Source organism: Rattus norvegicus, chromosome 6, assembly GCF_021556685.1.
Source record: "Rattus norvegicus strain SHRSP/BbbUtx chromosome 6, alternate assembly SHRSP_T2T, whole genome shotgun sequence".
NCBI lineage: Eukaryota > Metazoa > Chordata > Mammalia > Rodentia > Muridae > Rattus > Rattus norvegicus.
In genome coordinates, this window is record NC_141539.1 from 98,610,783 (window position 1) to 98,629,985 (window position 19,203).

At 46.7% G+C, this 19,203-nt stretch overlaps 1 protein-coding gene across 3 annotated transcripts in view; it reads left to right on the plus strand.

Moving 5' to 3' along the window:
• Positions 1-1,027: 1,027 nt before the first annotated feature.
• The window catches only part of Prkch (protein kinase C, eta), a 198,970-nt gene continuing 180,794 nt past the window's right edge, over positions 1,028-19,203 (plus strand). The window contains 1 exon segment of one of the 3 annotated variants that reach the window (NM_031085.2): positions 1,028-1,577. In NM_031085.2, coding sequence (NP_112347.1) covers positions 1,215-1,577 — 363 coding nt within the window. In that variant the 5' untranslated portion in view covers positions 1,028-1,214. 3 annotated transcript variants of the gene reach the window in all.

The window sequence follows — 19,203 nt, forward strand, 5'->3', positions numbered from 1 at the left end:
GCCCTTACAATTCAGGACTAGGTGGACCAGTTACCACCTCTTGCGGAGGAAGGGACTTATTACATCTTGGCCTTGTCTGTCTCTAGCAGAACCAATCTTTCCTGCTCTTTGTGCAGTGACACACCTCTCCGAGGAAGGAGGAGTACAGGATTTCCATCATTGCTCTATTAAAAAAACACGCAAACAAAACAACTAATTACTCTCCGCAGAAAAGGCACATAAACAGGATGAGTCTAAGCGGAACCTGGGATGAGACATCCTGGTAAAGATTAGGAAAGGACCTCCCCTTCCCCACCTAGCACCGCCTCTGGCTAGGGCTAGGGTTCTGCTTCCCTCGGGCAGGGTCTCCAGGCCACCGCTTGGGGTGGGAGGTAGGGCTCCCTGCTGCTGATTTTCCGCATTCACTCGTCCAGCCAACTCTCTCCCGGGCTGTCTCCCACGCCTCAGGTGTCTGCTGGCGGTGGGCCTGGAATCCTTTCTTTTTGTCCAATCCCTTAGGGCAGCCTCCAGCCCGAAACGCACCGCCACCCGGGGCCGCCAGGAGCAGAGATCGGCGAGCACTCCGGGAGGGAACCGCCCTCGGGGTGGGTGGGGAGTGCGGGCCCCTTCCACCCTGTGCACCCCGGCACCCACCCCGCAAGGCCGGGCTACCCGGGGCGCGCCACGCCCCCGGGGTCCGGAAGGCGTGGCAGCCCGCGCCGGGCTTCAGAGAACTTGGAGCTTGGTGGCGTGCGGCTCCGGCCCGGGATGCGGCGGCTGCTGCTGCTTCCTGGTTCGCAGCTCGCCGAGTGGGGGAGAGCGTGAGCCCGCGGAGGCGGGGGCAGGAGGAGCGGGCGGAGGCGGGGGCAGAGACGCCAAAGCTGGAGCTAGCCGGACGGGTCGCTCCTGCTCTCCGGGGAGACTATCTGCCTGGCCCGGGAGAAGGGGCGAGCCCCGCGCGCTCCGGGAGGACGATCGGGAGCCCAGCAGCCCGCCGAGGGCTCGGAGCCCGGCTCCCCTCCTTTCCACCTAGGGAGAAAGGGCGGGAGGGAAGGAGGGGAGGGGAAGGTCCCTCGGAGGAGGCGGAATGGCCGGTCGCAGGGGGCTTGGGTGCTGCTTCTCCCGGGAGCTGCCTCCACGAGCGTGGCTGCAGAGAGGACTGCCTTGAGCCCGGGCTCTCCGTTCCCCGGTGCCAGCCAGCCCGGCCCCCTCGGGGCTCCGGCAGCAGCGCCAGCATGTCGTCCGGCACGATGAAGTTCAATGGCTATCTGAGGGTCCGCATCGGAGAGGCAGTGGGGCTGCAGCCCACCCGCTGGTCCCTGCGGCACTCGCTCTTCAAAAAGGGCCACCAGCTGCTGGACCCCTACCTGACGGTGAGCGTAGACCAGGTACGCGTGGGCCAGACCAGCACAAAGCAGAAGACTAACAAACCCACCTACAACGAGGAGTTCTGCACCAATGTCTCCGACGGCGGCCACCTGGAGCTAGCCGTCTTCCACGAGACGCCCCTGGGCTATGACCACTTTGTGGCCAACTGCACGCTGCAGTTCCAGGAGCTGTTGCGCACGGCCGGCACATCGGACACCTTCGAGGGCTGGGTAAGTAGTGATCGCCTCGCCCCTTCATGTCTGCTGGACCTTTTAATTTTCAAAACTGGTCAGGGTCCCGCTTTCTCATCGCCCCGCAGGGGAAGGAATTCCCTCTAGACTTCGGTCCTTTCCCGGGTGGCCTGCACTGTTGACGCGACAGCCGTGGGTGTATGCGGGCGCAGGTGTGACTCTGGAAAGCCGGCCTGGCCAGCGTCCTCTTTGTGGACTTTGCACTTAGGGAAGCTCCATGGTGATACAGAGCTCCATCCCTCTCCTCTCGGGGTAGGGGGTTTAGGAATCTCAACTCTCAGCCCACGACTGGCAGAGAAGGGGCGATATGCAAGTGATATGGTTTGAGTCAAGTGCTTCAAACACTTCTGAGGAGAAAGCCATACATTCTCGCGAGTATTATTCATAGTGTTTATGGATGCATGTTGGTTCAGCTACACAGACGTGCACACGTGTTTCAGCACGCACATCCACTAGATCCCAGAGGTACAAAAGCTACACTGGCAGGGATCAGAGTGACTGCATAGCTTTGCACCCAGGCAGAGTTTTGTTTAGCTTTTTTTTCCCTTGGGGATTGGGGGGTGGGGGTGTCAGGCGGCGGTGGCAGTGGTGGTGGTGGTGTCTAAAAGTTTTCTGTGTTTGCTCTTAAGTTCAGTCAGCCTGGGGTGTATGGGTGCTGCAAAAATGTTTCCAAACCATTCCTCTGCAAAGAGGTGGCCAGAACACCTTAGGTTTGATGTCCTCCCTCTGCGTTGATCGTTAGCTGCCCATAACTTCTCATATGCTGCTGCCATGCCCATAGTTCCCTGCAGATAGAATTTCTACTGTAAATTTCTAGAGTGCCTCACACAGCGCCAGAACGACCTTACTCCTTATGTCTTAATCCTTACTCTGCCTTTGTGATGTAGGGGTTACTGTGTTCACTCTGAGATGCTGAAATGAGAATTACAGCCAAGTGGTCTGGCAAACTGTAGTGTGCGGTAAAGACTCTAGAGTTTAATAATGGTCTCAGTTCTGACAGGAGTGGGCTTGGAACCCGAGGTGAATCGATATTCAGTATCTGTTTGAAATTCGCAAGTGGTAGAACCAGTGGATAGTGACAAAGATTCATCGAGATATGTGTTTTATACTTTGGAGTGTTGTTAATTTCACCATATAGTCTGTAATAGTACAGAAGGCTTGTAAAAATTCACCTTTTAAATAGAAGTAAAAAAAAAAATCCAGGGGCTGGGGATTTAGCTCAGTGGTAGAGCGCTTACCTAGGAAGCGCAAGGCCCTGGGTTCGGTCCCCAGCTCCGGGGGGAAAAAAAAAAAAAAAGAACCAAAAAAAAAAAATCCATGACTGTTTAACTTTAGTTCTCAAATTGTGGGGTTAATTTCACCTTGGCCTAAACTTCTAGTTTTTTATTTTTATATTTGGAATTTAGTAGTGGGCTAGTCAGGATCCGATTAAATACAGTTAAAAAATTAACTCTGTTGTTGGTTTGAGACAGGGTTTCCCACAGTAGCTCAGGATGGCTTGACCTCGGGACAATCCTTTTGCCTCGGGTTCCCAAATAAGTTTACAGGTTGTCTGTGTATTTTCAGACATGGAATTGAACTGAGCACGAGAATTGTGAATTAGTGCTTGGTTAGGAGTTAGGCTGGGCAGATCTCTAGAGGAATTCGATGCTGGCGTATGGTGGTACTGGCTGGCCATCAGCCATGATAAGCACTTCGTACTGGAGACAGCCTAGATTAGCTTGAAGATCTGAATCCCGTGGGAGCTTCTAAACACCTCTGCTTTAAAATAAACTGGATTGGAGCCTCCGGGTGTAGGCCTCCAGCAGCAGTGCTTATAGACTTCCCTGGTGACAGGAAAAATAGTTAGGATTGAGAGCATGCAGCCTAAGGGAAGACCTAGACATTTGGTTAAGATGAAAAAAAAAAAAAAACAAAAACAAAACAAAACCCTCAGTGCAAGGTTAGCCAGCTGGGAAGCGCATGGATCTGTTTCCTGTTGCAGGGCACGGATGAAGACTTAAATGTGAACTAAATTTCAAAGATCTATATTGCTTAACATTATGCCTAGATGTTTAATAGGACACACTGGTGGCATCTTTGGAAAACTTTAATGCTAGAATGGGGCCAGCATTTAAATGACGTTGGAGCCAGTGACTTGTCATGAATTTATATTCACTTATATTCACATATATTGTTTGTCTATATGTACGTGTGTGTGTGTGTGTGTGTGTGTGTGTGTGTGTGTGTGCGTGTGTATGGTTCTAAGGTTCTAAGTGTTTTGAAACCGAGGATAAATAGTATGACTAGAATGTTTTTCTTGTTAAGAATATCCTTTAAAATTATCTCTTATAGACTGCATATCAAATTCAAATGTGTAATTTGTTCACAGTTCAAGTGGGAGAGTAAAAATTACTCTGGTTGCTAGTAGAACTACAAATTGCTGACCTAAAAAAAAAATCTAGCAACTGCAGGAGCATAAGAGAGGGATATAACTGAGTCCGTTATAAACCTGTCTTTTTGCTCTCCTTAGAATAGATCATGAAACTCTCCATGCTTCATTGCCCAGATACTGTCCAAAAATGAAGATGGTAACCAGGTATTCTGGCGTTAGTAGAGTTTGTCGGTGGTCTGTGGTGGAAGGAGGGCAAAGAGCTACTTTAGCAAAACGCCTATCTGGGGCCAGGCCCAGCATCTTATACTCTTAACTGTGCTCTCACTTTATTCAGTATATATAACATAAACGAAGGTGGGGGATGCAGGCAAAGCTTTTCTTAAATGGAAACCGATCACATCAGACGCTGAAATCGGTTAAGACCTCAAGCCAAAGATCTGTGTTTTCACCATGAACCTGAAGAACAAACGGAGCCAAGAATAAGGAAGTTCGTAAAGATAACAGAATGCGGCCAGGCCAAAAACAGGAACTCCATAAAGAAAAAGCAGAGTCTTTCCGTTTTTCAATCGGTAAGCCTCAAGCTTGAATAACAATGGGAAGAGGAGATACATGCCCGTTACCAGCGCTTGGGATGTGAACTAGAATGGCGCTGCAGAGCCTACCAACAGTACAAAGGGGGAGGCCGGTGTGCTACAGTGAGCTCCGTGTCTCAGATGAAATGCTCACAGAGCTCACAAAGACATAAACTGCCCACTTCCCCTCAAGTAACTTATGATCGTTAAACTAATTGAGTTTATAGTCTTCAACAGTACAACTCAGTGTCCCAGATGGCTTTACTGATGACTTACACACACTGAAGGATGAACTATTACCTGCTTTGTACCTGCTTCTGCTTTGTTCAGAAGGTGAGGCAGTGAAGCAGATTACTTCATTATGTGAAATAATACCAAAACACAAAGAAGACATCACAAAGCAAGACAAAAATACCTGCAGGCAGGTATCGTCCTTCAGGATGCGAAAAAGCCTTAAATTTTAGTTATTTAAATCCAACACCGTAGCAAGTAGAGAGTACGCCATGACCAAGTGAGGACGATATCCAGGACTCTGAGGTGGATTTCATGGCTGTAGATTTGCCAGTGCATGCCTCTTGTGGACAGGGTCAAATGAAGGCTTGGTCACCCCAATAGATGCAGAAAAAGCATTTGAGAAAATGGACAATCCATTCAGGATAACATCTCTAAGCAAGTTAGAAACGGAGAGAAACTTCTTAGCATAGAGGCCATCTATGCTAATCTGCAGGAGCATCATGGTGACAGAGCGAATAATATTCCGTTGTGATCAGGAACGAGGCAAGGGTGCTGCCTTTTCTACTTTTTCCACTGTCCAAGAGTGCAATAAGGAAGTTTCAAGAAGCAAAATGCTTGTATCACAGAAGAAGAAGTAAAAAAAAAAAGGGGGGGAAGACCCAACCATCAAGTTTAGCTGGTTTGCAGGATCCAAACTAAGAACTAGTGTACGATGATGAAATTGGATAAATTAGACAAAATAGATGTGAGTCTTTTCCTGTGGAAATGATAAAACATTGCTGAAATAAAGAGCTAAGGAAATGGAGACTGTGATATATTCATGGCTGGAAGGATTCTGAATTATTTAGAACACCGTTCTTCCAAAATATTCAGTACATTTAAAGCAGTCTCAGGATCTCAGTAAGTCTCAGTAAGTCATAGGAATTGACAGACAGATACTAATTAAATAGAGATAGATACAAAGGACCTATATTGGTCTAGGAATTATTTTTAAAAAGAACACACGGAAGGATTTGCACTATCTGATTTTAGAGTTTATCGTGGTGTTTCCACAGGCCAGTGGAGCAGAAGAATCCAGAAACAGATCTGCACATGAACCATCAACTAGATTTTCGACAGAAGAGCCCAGAAGTTAGTTCAGTGGGGAACGAGTTGATCTTCTCAACAAGTGGCTGGGCTGTGTAACCCTGTGGAAAAGCAGAGGTGTTGACTTCTACTCCACACCATGTACAAAATTAATTCAAAATGTTAATAGACGTACAAAAAGAGCCCGAAAGATTTCTGCAAGAAATTATTGCAGAAAATCAAAATAAATTTTGAGGTCAGCCAATAAATAAATAAATAAATAAATAAATAAATAAATAAATGAATGAATGAATGAATGAATGAATGAATGAATGAATAGGAAAAAACCTAGCAATTCCAGAGCCCCAATTATTAGAAGGATTGGGCTTGGTCAGATTTAAAAATTATTTCTTAAAAGATGCCCAACAGTATGAAAACACAAGCCAATGTCTGAGAGCAGATAACCGCATAATATGTTAGGCAACACGAATAAATAAAATAACTGGAGGATCTCCACAGTAACGAGAAAACACCCGATTTGTGCAGTTCAAAATCAGGTTTGAATAAATACCTGTATGGTAAATAGCATATTGGAATAGACCCCATAATCCTAACCCTAAGGAAATACAGATAAAGACAATATCACTGTACGCCCCCCCACCCCCGGAAAGGGGAGAGTCAGTGCCCTGCCCATCTGTCACAAGTGTAGGTTAGGAAGGGTGCAGCTGGAGTCCTCCCACACAGCTGGTAGGAAGGCCAAATGCTGCAGTCCTCCTGGAAAACCGAACATGTGCCTACTGAATGACTTACGTACCTGTGGGTCAAACCATTCATCATACGACCTGTGCATGGTCATTCACAGTGGCTTCACCTGTGACGGCTCCCAAACCGGAAACTCGTGTGCAACCAACAGGAATGTGTGAATAAATTATGTTATACCCATGCCAGTCAGAGCAGATGAATTGGTGACGTATGCATCAACGTGGGTGAATCTCAAAGGAAATCTGCCCTGTGGGTTGGCCACAGCCATTTCCTTCACATCCCCCTTCCTCCAAAGAGCATTATTACATGATTCGATTCATGAAAAGTTCTGGAAGATGAAATTAAGCCCATGGTGACATTCATGGGTGTCTGGGAAAGCTAGGACATAAAGGTGGCACATGGGCATTTTGGGGACAGGTGAATTATTTATTATTTTTACAGTGATGATGGGCTCACACTGACTACACCGAAAGCTCACCACATGGTTCACTTCATAGATGTGCCTCTCGTCATACATGAAGACTGTAGAAAAACAGCCAAGGGTTATCATCTTTATTTTGCTAAAAGTGTGAACATGGTAGAAATGAGGATGAATTTGAGCCAGCGCTGCTCCCTCAGAGCAGGAGCCTAGAAAACCAAAACCTAAGAGAGCAAATTTACTAAGTTAATTTTTGGACACTTTCAATGTCTAGATTATCAGGTTTTTTTTCCCTGTTTCTTCTGCGACTTGTTTTGTATAATTCCTTGGACTCCATGACATTTGGAGTTTGCTTAAGGCACCGCTTCCGTTCTTCCCCTGGTGTCTGCCCTCGTTTTCTGACTTCTCAAACGGAGCCTGATCTCTAAGAGTTGATGCTGGGCATGGAGGACATGAAGAAGGCAGGAGCTGGAGGCTGCGTCATGGAAAGACCTTGGCGCCCCTGAGGAAGGAAGGACCTGCCTGGCGGAATCCCAGACTCTTCCTGTTCAAGCTCCCGGAGACATTCTGTTCTGTGTGGCCATGGAGAGCGGCTCTCTAAGTTTCTCTTTGAGATACCCGTTTGGTAGTCGTGTCAGGTGAAGCCTCCTGGTGCCCCTCGGGGCAGTCAGCGACTGTCTTTTGACCTGGTTGCTGGACACAAGGGCATGAGGTTTTTATACCCAAATTCTTTATTTTCCATCACTTGGCTTATTCTCTTTTGTACTTTGTAGTGGTTATTAATTCTCATGATTGATTTTTGTTCCCCCTGGGCCAGTTGTAAGGAGCATCTAGCATTGACTCTCTTGCAGTGTTTTAGGGGAATGTGATTTAGACTCTCTAGGGAGGTCTGTTCCGCTGTCTGAATGAGCCGTCTCGTCCTTCCATGTCATCGGGAGATGGATTTTGCTGGTCGCTTTGTCGTGTAGGTTATGGCTGGGGTGGATGTCTGCCTCAGGAGCCTCCTCCCGGCATCTTGTTTTGCCACTTGAATTTCTCTGCCCTTCTTACTCTCTGAGATCACTTTGCTAATCACTTTCTTTATTATACCTCTCCTATTGTTTTCAGTATTGGCGATTGAGCCCAAGGCTTCCTCCATGCTAGCCAATGTCTCCATCACTGAGCTCCGCTGCTAGCCCTCACATCTCCTTTCTATAGAGTGTAAGGTCTTGGGGAGCAGGGTACTCTTCTCACCCCACACTGCAAACAGTCTGCAATATGTGACACCAGGTATTTGTTAAACCAGATACATAAATATAAAAAAACAAACAAACAAAAGACCAAATAAATACAAGGAAAAAGTTTTAGTGATGTTGGGGCAAATAAAACGTATGTGTTTTGGCAATACCTCTTTTTTCTTTAAACATTTCATTCATCTTCTAAGCCAGTCAGTGCTCTGTTTATCAGTGACGTACCCACGTGAACTTGAATGGTCGGGTTGGATGTTTATGTCCATTGACTATATTAATAGATGGGAAATTCTACACGTGGTGGGCTGGTTAATTTTCTGGGGCAGGAGGGCCCAGTCACCCCGGGGCAGGTTGTATAAAAAAAATAAACCAGCAAACAGCGTTCCTCCGGGGCCTCTGTCTCAGTTCCTGCCTCCAGGTTCCTGCCTTGAGTTTTCCTCAGTAAAGGACTGCGACTCTTTATTCCCCAGGTTGCTTTTAGTCATGGTCTTTATCACAGCAACAGCAAGCAATCGAACACAGGTGGAACATTCCGGACTCCATTCCTTCTAAACGTCTATGGTTTTTGCATTGGTTAATACCAGGTCATTTCCTTCAGTTGCAAATTTCGAGCCCCGTGATACGTCAGGAGCCATATGCAAGAACTGCATATCTTCAGCCCTGGAGAGCTACTGAGGTTGTTGGGTGGAGTCTGGATCTCTCCCCTGTGCAGCGTGGTTATCTCGAGAGCATCTGAGAAGGTACCTTGTGGTGGCAGAAGTGGACACATTTTTATGAGGTGGGTAGCAGTTAGGGAGGGAAGTCCCTGAGGTCTTCTGCAGTTTTTTTTTTTTCTATTTTATGCAACAGTTGGTTATCGCTGGCTACGTTCCCTTTTATTAGGATGTGATAAAAGATGGAGCCCGCATAGTGATTGCCTTCCACTCTTATTGTTACAAGGCCCAGAGTGGCCTTTCTCAGTTGCCACCCAGAAACTTCAAACTCTTCCTCAGTTTCTCAGGCCTGATCAGAGAAACAAACCCACAGTCTCTAATTTGGTTTGGGATGTTCTCCTTTGTTTTGGTGCTGGTTTCCTCTTGAGACATAAGTCTCCCTGCTCTCAAGTCTACACTCCTCAGAGTGAGAACCTTCCAGTCCCTCACAGGTCAAGCATAGTGCTAATTCCGACCTGCAGGCTTCATAACAGACAACACCAGCCCAGAGAAGGTTCTCTCGCCTGCCCTGTTCTGTTTTACCGCTCCTTCCATTCCTCTTGGCCTCAACATCTCCAAGCTGAAGGAGTGGAGTGTGGATGGGGGGTGTCCCTCACAGACATTTGTGGAACTGGTCTGCAGCAGTTCAGAGCACAACAGTGGGCAAGTGACTAAGCCTCTTCTTTTTTCTGGTTTTGAGGTTGCTAGTGTAGCAGACACATTTCTATCTGAAATGCCCAGTTCACCATGGATGAGTGAGCTGTGGGTCAGGCCTGATGTTGTACCGTTGAGAGTCCATGGGTGAAACAGATCTGGCCTGTTCCTTTGTAGGCCTCATAGTTCCATTGAGGAGATAAACTGGGATGGAAAACCCATAAACAAAAGCAGCCAGGAAATTACAGCACAGAGGCCGGCTGTCAGGTATTGGTAAGCAACTGGTTTGGGGGAAGTACGGAACATTTTCCTGGAGGGAAGAGGAGTTGATTTATAACGCTTACATAGATAACCCTGGATGGCATGCTTTGCTTAAATGACGGAAAGATCCTTCCTCAAGAGGAACAGGAACTTCTGACCTGATGATGTTCTCCAGGAGACATCCCAGGCGAAAGGCCTTCCTGTGTCTCTGACCCCTCTAGTCCTAGAGGCTTTGGGAACTGTGGGAAGGAATTAAGTTTTGATATCTGTGATTAGACTGCAAACACTTGTGACTTCCACAGGCAGAGAGCAGTTAACACTGTATTTGAATCGTACAGCACCCAAGTTCCGTATGTATCTTAAGAAAGTTACAGACGTTGAACTGAAAAAAAAAAAAAAACAACCTAGTTCAGAAGCACCACAGTAAGTGGTGAATGCTTTCTGCACACAGCCTGAAGGTGTAGTTCCTTGGCACCAGTGCTTTTTACACAGAACCAGGAGCCATTTAGTACTGTAACACTCCGGTTTGCCCTGGATTCCACCACTCCCTATTACGAAAGTAGACCCTTTGACTCAGTGCCTTCTCAGTCCTGGGAGGGTTCGAGCTGGTGACACCAGGGACTATACCTTCATTTTTGGAATGTGGGAACTAAAATTCCAGCCCAGGCATTGTTGTTGCTGTGCTCACAGGAAGTGTGACACACAAACGTGAGCCCATTCAAGATCTGTATACAGTGTACACATATAGGACAGTCATTAATCTAGAAATACACTAATCAATATTTATCTAGATTCCAGTTTAGATCTGTAGAGTTGTATCCTACTCAGAGAAGTAGATGTCCCGGTAATTATGTTGGGGAGTTAACCTTTATTGGAAATTGGTCTTGTATGAACTATCTCATTAGAAGAAGACCCTTAGTATCTTATTTCATTATAGCACTGAGGTTTGAACCCAGTGCTTGCGTATATTAGGTAAGCCTTGCTTTGTTTTGTGGTCCACAACTTACAGCATATATGAGGGCTGTGCTGTAACTGCAGTTAGGAGAACTGGACCCAGCGTGTGACTTTGTCCCCTGTCGGCTGGGATCTCAGGCAAATCTCCACTTGTCAGAGTCTCAGCTTTCTGGCTTTTATCACCAAAGTATTGCACCAGGATAGCCCTAAGGACCCTTCCATCTGTATAGCTTCTGCCCCCATCCTGTAGGCGACTGTGTATGTCATTTCCTGTTTTAGGTGACTGTCATTTCCTCCTTTGGGAGTAGCTGGGTTGGTAAAGCAGTCAGTATGAGTTATGTCTCATTAGAGTTAGTGACTCCTATGAGTTGAATTGGCCCCAAATCTAAATTGCTCAGGCTTGGAGAGGATTTAGCCTGTGTCCAGATGACTTGGCGGTATCAACAATGACGTTGGCTTTATTTCCTTGGCTTAGAAGATAGAAATGAAGTTATTATGGTAAAGCCTCGTTTCAAGAAGCCAGGTGTTTGTGGTTCTTAATTTACATTAATGCACTTATTATTTCATGGGGCGGTTGTAAGTTATGTCCCTCTTACCTCATGTCAGAGAGAGAGAGAGAGACAGAGAGAGACGGGCTTGGGGGGAGGCTATCCCACTGTTTAAGCTTTTTGCTAGATTCCCATTAGCAGGGCAATTAAAGCTTTGTAGTCTCGAAGTGTCTGTAGCCACCAGTCTATACCTCCACCCTGGGCGGTGATAACCTAATAAATCAACGTTCAGGACAGATGTTTTAATTAGATGAAGGAAAGAGCCCAAGGGGACTGGCTATCACAGCCCTGCAAGGCTGTGCTGAAGAATCCTGTGAGGCAGGAAGTTTTGCTGAGTACCATCCAAAAGGTTCCGTCACAGTTATGACGCCAGTCTGCTTCCGTAGGACCCTGGGAATCAGAGCTGGGACCTTCAAGGCACAGGAGATTGGTGTGGTAGAAAGATCCCTACAGGCCTCTCCTCAGAATCACATTGACTGACTGCTGCCGTCTCAGAAAGGTCCTTTGGTTTTGTATTTTACCCTTGTACACATTCGACCACACAGGCAGAGGGATGCTTAACAGGTTAGCAGTGGTGTTTGGTTTGTGCTTGAAGAAATTTGCCAGAGCGTAGAACCATGGTCAACACGAGCCCCTCATAATTGCGTTAATAAGCCCAGTCATTTGGAGCCTGTGTGAGCATGTTCTATCTGGCCCTGTGAACCTAGTTTCAGACCTAGGCTTCATTCTCTGCACAAGCTAAAACCACAGGCTGCATTTTCTTTCTTTCTTCCTCTCTTTCTTCCTTCCTTTCTTTCTTTCTTTCTTTCTTTCTTTCTTTCTTTCTTTCTTTCTTTCTTTCTTTCCTTCTTTCTTTCTTTCTAAGTCATATTTATTCCGTGTACAGGCACAACCGCCATCCCTGCTTGTCAACAGCACTTACCTGTGATATTGTGTGGCCTCTGACTCCAAGTCATATATGTATTAGCCTGGTTTTCTAAATGGAAATGTGTTCATTTACTCACCAGCTACGAGTCTCTTGGATACGTTGACCTGTTTGTCTGTGCCTCATGGTGGTTGGGAGAGTTGAGAGCAGGGTTCAGGCTCAGCAGATGGCTCAGAAACCATTTTAGTGTCCTGACTGGTAAAAACTGTGGACCTGTTTCTAGAAAACTATGCACGTGTTTTTTTTCTGACCATATTCTGGGAGTTAGCGTCACCCGATTAGTGGTCCCCCGGCTCCTGACTTTGGATGGTGTGGAGTGTCAGGTGAAAACGCCCACTCGAAACACAGGGAAGCTCAGGCTCTTGTTAATCACATGGTCCTAATCTTTGTCCCTTGTGTTGGAAGACTTTTTTTCCTCCTATTACTCTTAGGAAACAGTTGGCCAGTTACAAACAGAGAGAAGCTATGCGTTTTGAGGTTGTGCTTTAAAAGCTCTGTTTTTTCTTAGTTCTAGCTCCTGGTGGAAAATAGTAGGTACTGGCTTGCTGTAGGACCTATTTGGCCATGTTATTTAGGTAGGGTCGTTCAAAAGCCTCTATATTTGAACAACAGCTTTGATGTTTGCAGCAGACCAAAAGAAAAATCAAAACTAGGACATGTTGAGTGACCTTGGTTTGGTATCTTGGGAAGATCTAAACTGTCCCCTGTGAGGTGGAATAGGGTTTGTCTTCTCTGTAACGTCCGCTTAAACCCTTCGGCATCTTGGGGAGATGTAATAGCACTGTGGTTTATGGCTGTCAGTGCAAGACAGATCAGTGACATGGGTGGCAATTCTGTATTTCTCTTATCTTTGCAGTTGGGGGTCTCCTATAGCTTGGGTCCCTTTCATCCAGCATGATGATGCTGGGATTGGAGGTGCATGGAGATCATCTGCGGAACCCTTCCCTGGCTAGTAGTGGGTAGTAAGAGAATCTGGCCATCTGCCCTTTCTTTAGGCCAGCACTCTTTCTCTACTGCACCCTGATGTGGGATGGTGTGAATGCCCAGTCATTCATATGTACTTGTCAGGCACTACTATGTGCCCCGGTGTGTTCTAGAGGGGCCCATGTAGCATCGTATACTTGATCCAGAACGGTAACTTCACAGAGCTGTTGCCCGCACAGAGAGGTCAATAAATGAAAGGGTAGGGAAACAGACTCAGTTGGCAGAAGCTTACCCAGCAGGGAGCCCCAGATTGGATGCCAAACACAGTATAAACACAGTAATGCCAGTCCTTGGGAGGCAGAGGCAGAGGGATTAGAAATTCTTCAGCCGTACAGCAAAGAGAGGGCCAAGTCTGGGCTACACAAGACTGTGTCATAACTTAAAAGACAAGAAAGCAAGTGATGAAGAGAATATAACAAATTGGCGGGAGATTAAAACAGGATGGTATTGATCGAGAGAGTCAGAGTTGCTTTGTTCAGAATTGCAAGGAGTGTGCACATGTCAGTCATGACCAATGATAAGAAACACAGCTGTGGGAAGGTTAGAGCAAAGCGCTCAGGCAGAGACAGAGCAGCCTGGTGTGTGAGACCCAGGTCAGGATGGTGGGAAGAGGGGAGAGTGGGAGGCAGCCAGCTCAGGGATACTATCTCCACACTAGCAAGTGACAAGTCCCTTCCTTCTCCGGGGGATCAGGATTCAATGTCACGTCATGCCTTAATATGCCCAGCATACAGTAGGCCCTCAAGAAAATAATAACTACAGATGTTTTGTTGACAGTGACATTCAGAAAAGAGCCAAAAGTCACTCAGAAGATGGTGTTCAGGGCACCAGCGCTTCGAGGTGGCCCTGGGAAAGTTTCTCAGGGCGGGGGAGGGGCAGCCCTGCGGTTGCTCCTCAGATGACATCAGAGAAACTTCTGCTTATCAAACCCGAGGATCTGCTTTTGTCTGCCAGCTTCAGGACCATGATTGTTGGCTGGAGGCCTAGAGCTGTGGTGGAGAAAGAAACCAGAGTCTGAACTGTGTTCTAGGTTTTACATTTTCTTGTTTGTTTCTGCAGACTCCTAAGTATTAATGGAAGACTTTAATAATTTAAAAGGATAGGGCACTTGCATTGCAGTGGTACAGTTAATAGGCAGCCAAGGTGGTTGTTTTTAATAAAGATATAAACTTATAGATGAAAATTAACTAACTGACAATAAATACAATTCTTATTAAGAAAACGACATACAGTTTATTCTTGCTTACTTTGGGAAATTCGCTTACTTGGTTGGTTATAATTTTATGAGTTAGCTCTTGACAATTTTAGTTTTGGATACAGTCGATTTTGCAATAATTTTTCCCTTTACGTTTCTTAGCCCCCGCCCCCCAAACATCCATTTAGCTTGTGTTGGGTATAAAAAGGTACATGAGCATTTGCCTAAGTCTTACAAGTCGGGGCGCAGAATCTACAGTTGCGGACTAGGAATACAGACGCAGGCTGCCTTCTGTACCATGTCTGCTCCAGTTCATCACTGATGCAGTCAGTTTTGCTTCCTTTTAGCTGTCTAACTCCTGCAAGCCAGTCTCTGTCTGTCCGTCTGTCTGTTGGCCCATTTGTTCATCATCCTTCCTTTCTTTTTCTTTGATGTGTTTTTGTGTCTCTGTGTTTGTATGATGTGTCTGTGGTGTGTGGGGTGTGTGTTGTGTGCGTGTGTGTAATGTGGTGTTTGTATGTGTGTGTATGTGGAGTTTGTGTGTGTGCACACATGAGCATGCGTGTGTGGTTCTTCCAGTAGAGGAGAGGCCAAAATTTGACCTTGATATCTTTCTCTGTGGTTTTATACTTTTTTCTTCCTTCCTTCCCTCCCTCTGTCCTACTTTCCCTCCTTCCCTTCTTCCCTTCTCCCCTTCTTTCCTTCCTTCCTTCCTTCCTTCCTTCCTTCTTTCCTTCCTTCCTTTCTTTCTTCCTTCCTTCCATAGTCTGTCACTGAACCTGGAACTCACTGATTAGCTAGGCTGGTCTGGGAGTTATGGAGCCTTCCATTTCTGGCTCCCAGCCCTTGAATCACATGTGTACCGCCACACCCCAGCCTTTTACCTGTGTGCTTGGAATCCAAACTCAGATCCTCATGGCAGGCAAGCACCTTCCCACTGAGGCCTCTCCCCAGCCCCTAGCCTCAGCTTTCTATCCCTGTCAGTGTCTGCCTCACAGGGTCATGGGAGAATGCAGGATGAACTTAGGTAAACCATGAATGCAGTCATAGACACTGCACAGAAAACAAAGCTTATTGTTAAAGTCACAGCCACTGCCACCCCTGTGTCCTCAATGATTACATATAAAGCTAAGGGCCAAGGTCCCTTTCTCAAGGTAACGCTAGGGCATTCATTTACACAAGATTTTAGAGTTAGAAGGGAAGTTTGAGTGCAGCTTTCTTACTTTGCTTTATCTTTGAGGTAATGGAAATCAGTAGGCTACTTGTAGCTTTCGCTCTATGGGGAGATGGGTTTCCAAGGATTTGGATTCTGCACAAATGTCTGCTTAGAGATCTTGCACGGAGTGTTAGAAAACAAAGCTCCCGCTGTATATATCGCTACAAAGCCAGCCAAAATTAGTTGATGGAAGGCTGTCTGTGGGATCTTTTGGTTTAATTATTCAGTATTGGTCTTATCGAAGCCTCAGAGTTAGTGCAAATCAACAAGTGAGGAAGAAATAAAGTCGCAGTGTTCAGCTGCAGAAGACTGAAGGAGTCCTTTGAAAAGCTGAGGTGGACATTTTACTGTTGCAATTCAGGGGGTGAAGGTAAACAGCCTCTTCCAATAGACAATAAAAGATGTTTCTGTTGATTCAGGTCTGAAGTCTAATTAGTATTTAGTGGGCTACATTGTTCAGTCCCACTTTCAAGGAGGGAAACTCCAATTTAAAAAGTGGGTCAGTTGCATGTGGGTTTATAAATGAAATCAAGGGCGCCAAGAGTTCCGACTGGTTCTCAGAAAACTGGAAAGGCTTTTAGCCCTCATTTCCAATAGGATTATCTGTACAAGTTGGCCGGCCACTTGTTTTAGGTCTTCAGGGATTCAGCTGACTTTCCCTTAGCATTTTCTGAGCTGTCCTCATTTAAAATGTCAGAACAAACGTCCGTTGGCTCCCCAGGACTGCACAGTAAGGCTTGCACTAGGTTGGAGCTGCTCAGAAGTCTCGGTAAGTGGAGCTTGTGTGGTTTGAGTCCTTGCTGGGCCTCGTCGCCTCCTTGTCATGCACGTTCTGTACCTGGATTGTGGATATATTGATTTGCTGTGGCACTGCTGGGACAGATGTCTGGAGTGAGTGAGAATACGTGTATGGCTCTTTGCCCTGGCTTTGGCGATGACCTTGCTGTTTTCAGCCCCAAGCAGTGTTCTCTGTGTGTGCACCGGGACCCGCAGGCTCATCTTGGCATCTGAAGTGCCAGCCCTTATGTGGGAAGGTTTTTATGAAGAGTTGTAGGAGGAAGAATTTCTTCACTGCTCTCAGGTCTCGAGTCAGAACGGGGACTTGAGCACCATCGATTCGACCCTGTGAGCTGAAAGGTTTCCTTTAGAGATGCGTCTTTCAGATGGTGACAGCGGTACGTTTTGGGGGTGGGGCATGGTGAGGTCTGGAGAAGCCCCAGGAATAGTTCATGGAGAATGATTCCAGAATGGAGTTTGTTCCCTTGGCTGTGTAAATAAGTGAAATGGTGCGAGAAATGTCTTGCCAGACTCCTGGTCCTCCCATAAATGTTAATAACTTTAGTTTGGGAGATAGGATATAGATTTCAAAAATAGGAAAAGTTGAGAGGTTAAACACTGTCCATTGCATCAGATGTCCAGAGCATATTCAGAGGCATCATGACAACATGCGCCTGTGAGAGGCACAAAGTCCGTAGAGGTACAGCTGTGAAGGGATGGCTGCCGTTTAAACTCACTGTCCTTGAGCTAACTCTTTCTCCCAGGAGATATCCTGAAGTTGCTGCCTCATCCTCTGGCTTGCATTTCCCTTCAGAACTGACTTTTTCAGGGGCCATTTGACTCCACTTACAGTTTGGCTCTGTAGGACTTACACATATGAAAATATGACTCATTAATTTTTCATAATATTGGGATATTCTTTTAGGCAGGGTCCTGCTCTATAGTACTGGCTGTCTTAATACTGATCATGTGACTTCCAGACTGGCCTCACATGTACAGCCTGTGTTCTGTCTCAGCCTCCCGTGTGCTGGGAGTACAGCCGGATGTCACTCATCAAGACTCACAGTTTTGTTTTAAATTAGAAAAGAGAAATACTCCTGGAAAGTCATTTCTGCCAAGATGTCACGTGACCCTTGCCATCAGGATTCCTCCTGTTGTCACTGTATTTTAAAAACTTATGATCGTGTGTTTATTTTATGTGTGGTGGATTCACACGTAGACACGTGTGACATGTGTGTCGCAGCACATGCGGATGTCAGATGACAGCCTGTGGGAATACAGTCTCTCTTTCCATCCTTCTGGTCTCAGGGATGGAATCCAGGTGGTTAGGCCTGGTGGCGGGTGTCTTTACCCACTGAGTCTTGTGACCAGTAGCCCCTCGATATAGTTTTGAAGAGCTATGTGTCAGTGGAAATCATGTCAAAAGGAAGAAACCACTCCAGGGAGCCGGTACAGTTCAGTCTTCCCCAAGCTCAAGCTCCTCAACTCCCAGTGAGCGCTCCTCAGGCTTGGGCAGAACTCTTCACTCCCTGGCCTTCCTCTTACCCAGGCAGGTCCTAGTCTACAGCCAGGGTTAACAGAGGAGAAAACATGTTTCTTTCCCAGCCTTCAAATTCTCTGCTAGTGTTCTGAGAAGGCTAGAGTCCACGGGGTGAACACCTTCACAGACCCGTGGACTGTCGTCTGCTGTGGCCCTGTTTTCAGTTGCTGGCAGTCTTGGGGTGGGCCACCTTCCTCCCTGCTGCTTTGTGGGATCCCCTCTGTGCTCCCTCTGGCTGAGCCTTCCCTCCCCCTTCATTTGAAGCATCCCTAGTCCTCCCAAACACCCTCCCTGACTTTAGCTGACCAGCTATCTAGGCCTGGCTTGCTGTCCTTCTGAAGTGGGCCACGATGTCTTTCCATCTTTTTCCCAAAGAGAAACTATTTTAAAAAGCCATCTCCCCAGTCCATCCCCACTGCACTCAGCCTTCCTGTAAATGAGGCATGAGCTCTTGGCTCCTGAAGATCCCAGGTGCACCATGGTGTCCCTTGGGTAGGTTGCTACTTGTTACTTGTCTGCGTGGTTACTTCTTTCTCTCTTTGGTTCTTTGTACTTTGGGTTCTGTGTTTCTCCAGTGCTTACTGGTGGGATGTTTTTCCTCTTTATTTCTTTGTATCTCTTCCACCATGCTTCAGACATCATAAGCAGTGACGCTCCTCGGAATGCCCTTGCTACTCCCTTAACAAAGTCAGCACCCTCCTTTGTCAGAATCTTACAGACTCTGAATGGCGTTGCCTTCTTTTACGACCTTCACTGGATTGCTCTGGTGCCAGGGGCTCAAAAGCCCCATGTCCCATCTTTCCCTTTGACTGTGACCTCTGCTTCTAGCAATAGGCAGGTTCAGAGAGGGCTGAGAGCTTTTAACACTGTCTCCTTTGTCCTCCTTCCTCTTACCACAGGATTAGGGAGAGAGGAAAACCATGGCACAGGCCTTTTCCACCCGAGGCAGGTGCAGGAGCGGACCACTTGAGGGTCTAATGTGCTTCTGCACAGGCCTACTTGGACATCCTTTAAACATCTCCAAGCCAACATGCTCACAATTAAACACCCACTTACACTTCCTGGTCTCCCTGCTCCCCTGCCCAGTTCCTATCAGAGCCATCATCATTCCAGTCAGCCGGGTGCCGTCGTGTCTGTTTCCTTCCCCCTTCTGTCTTCCCCCAGTTCATTTATGGATGGGTTCTGATGAGTTGAATTGCACGCTG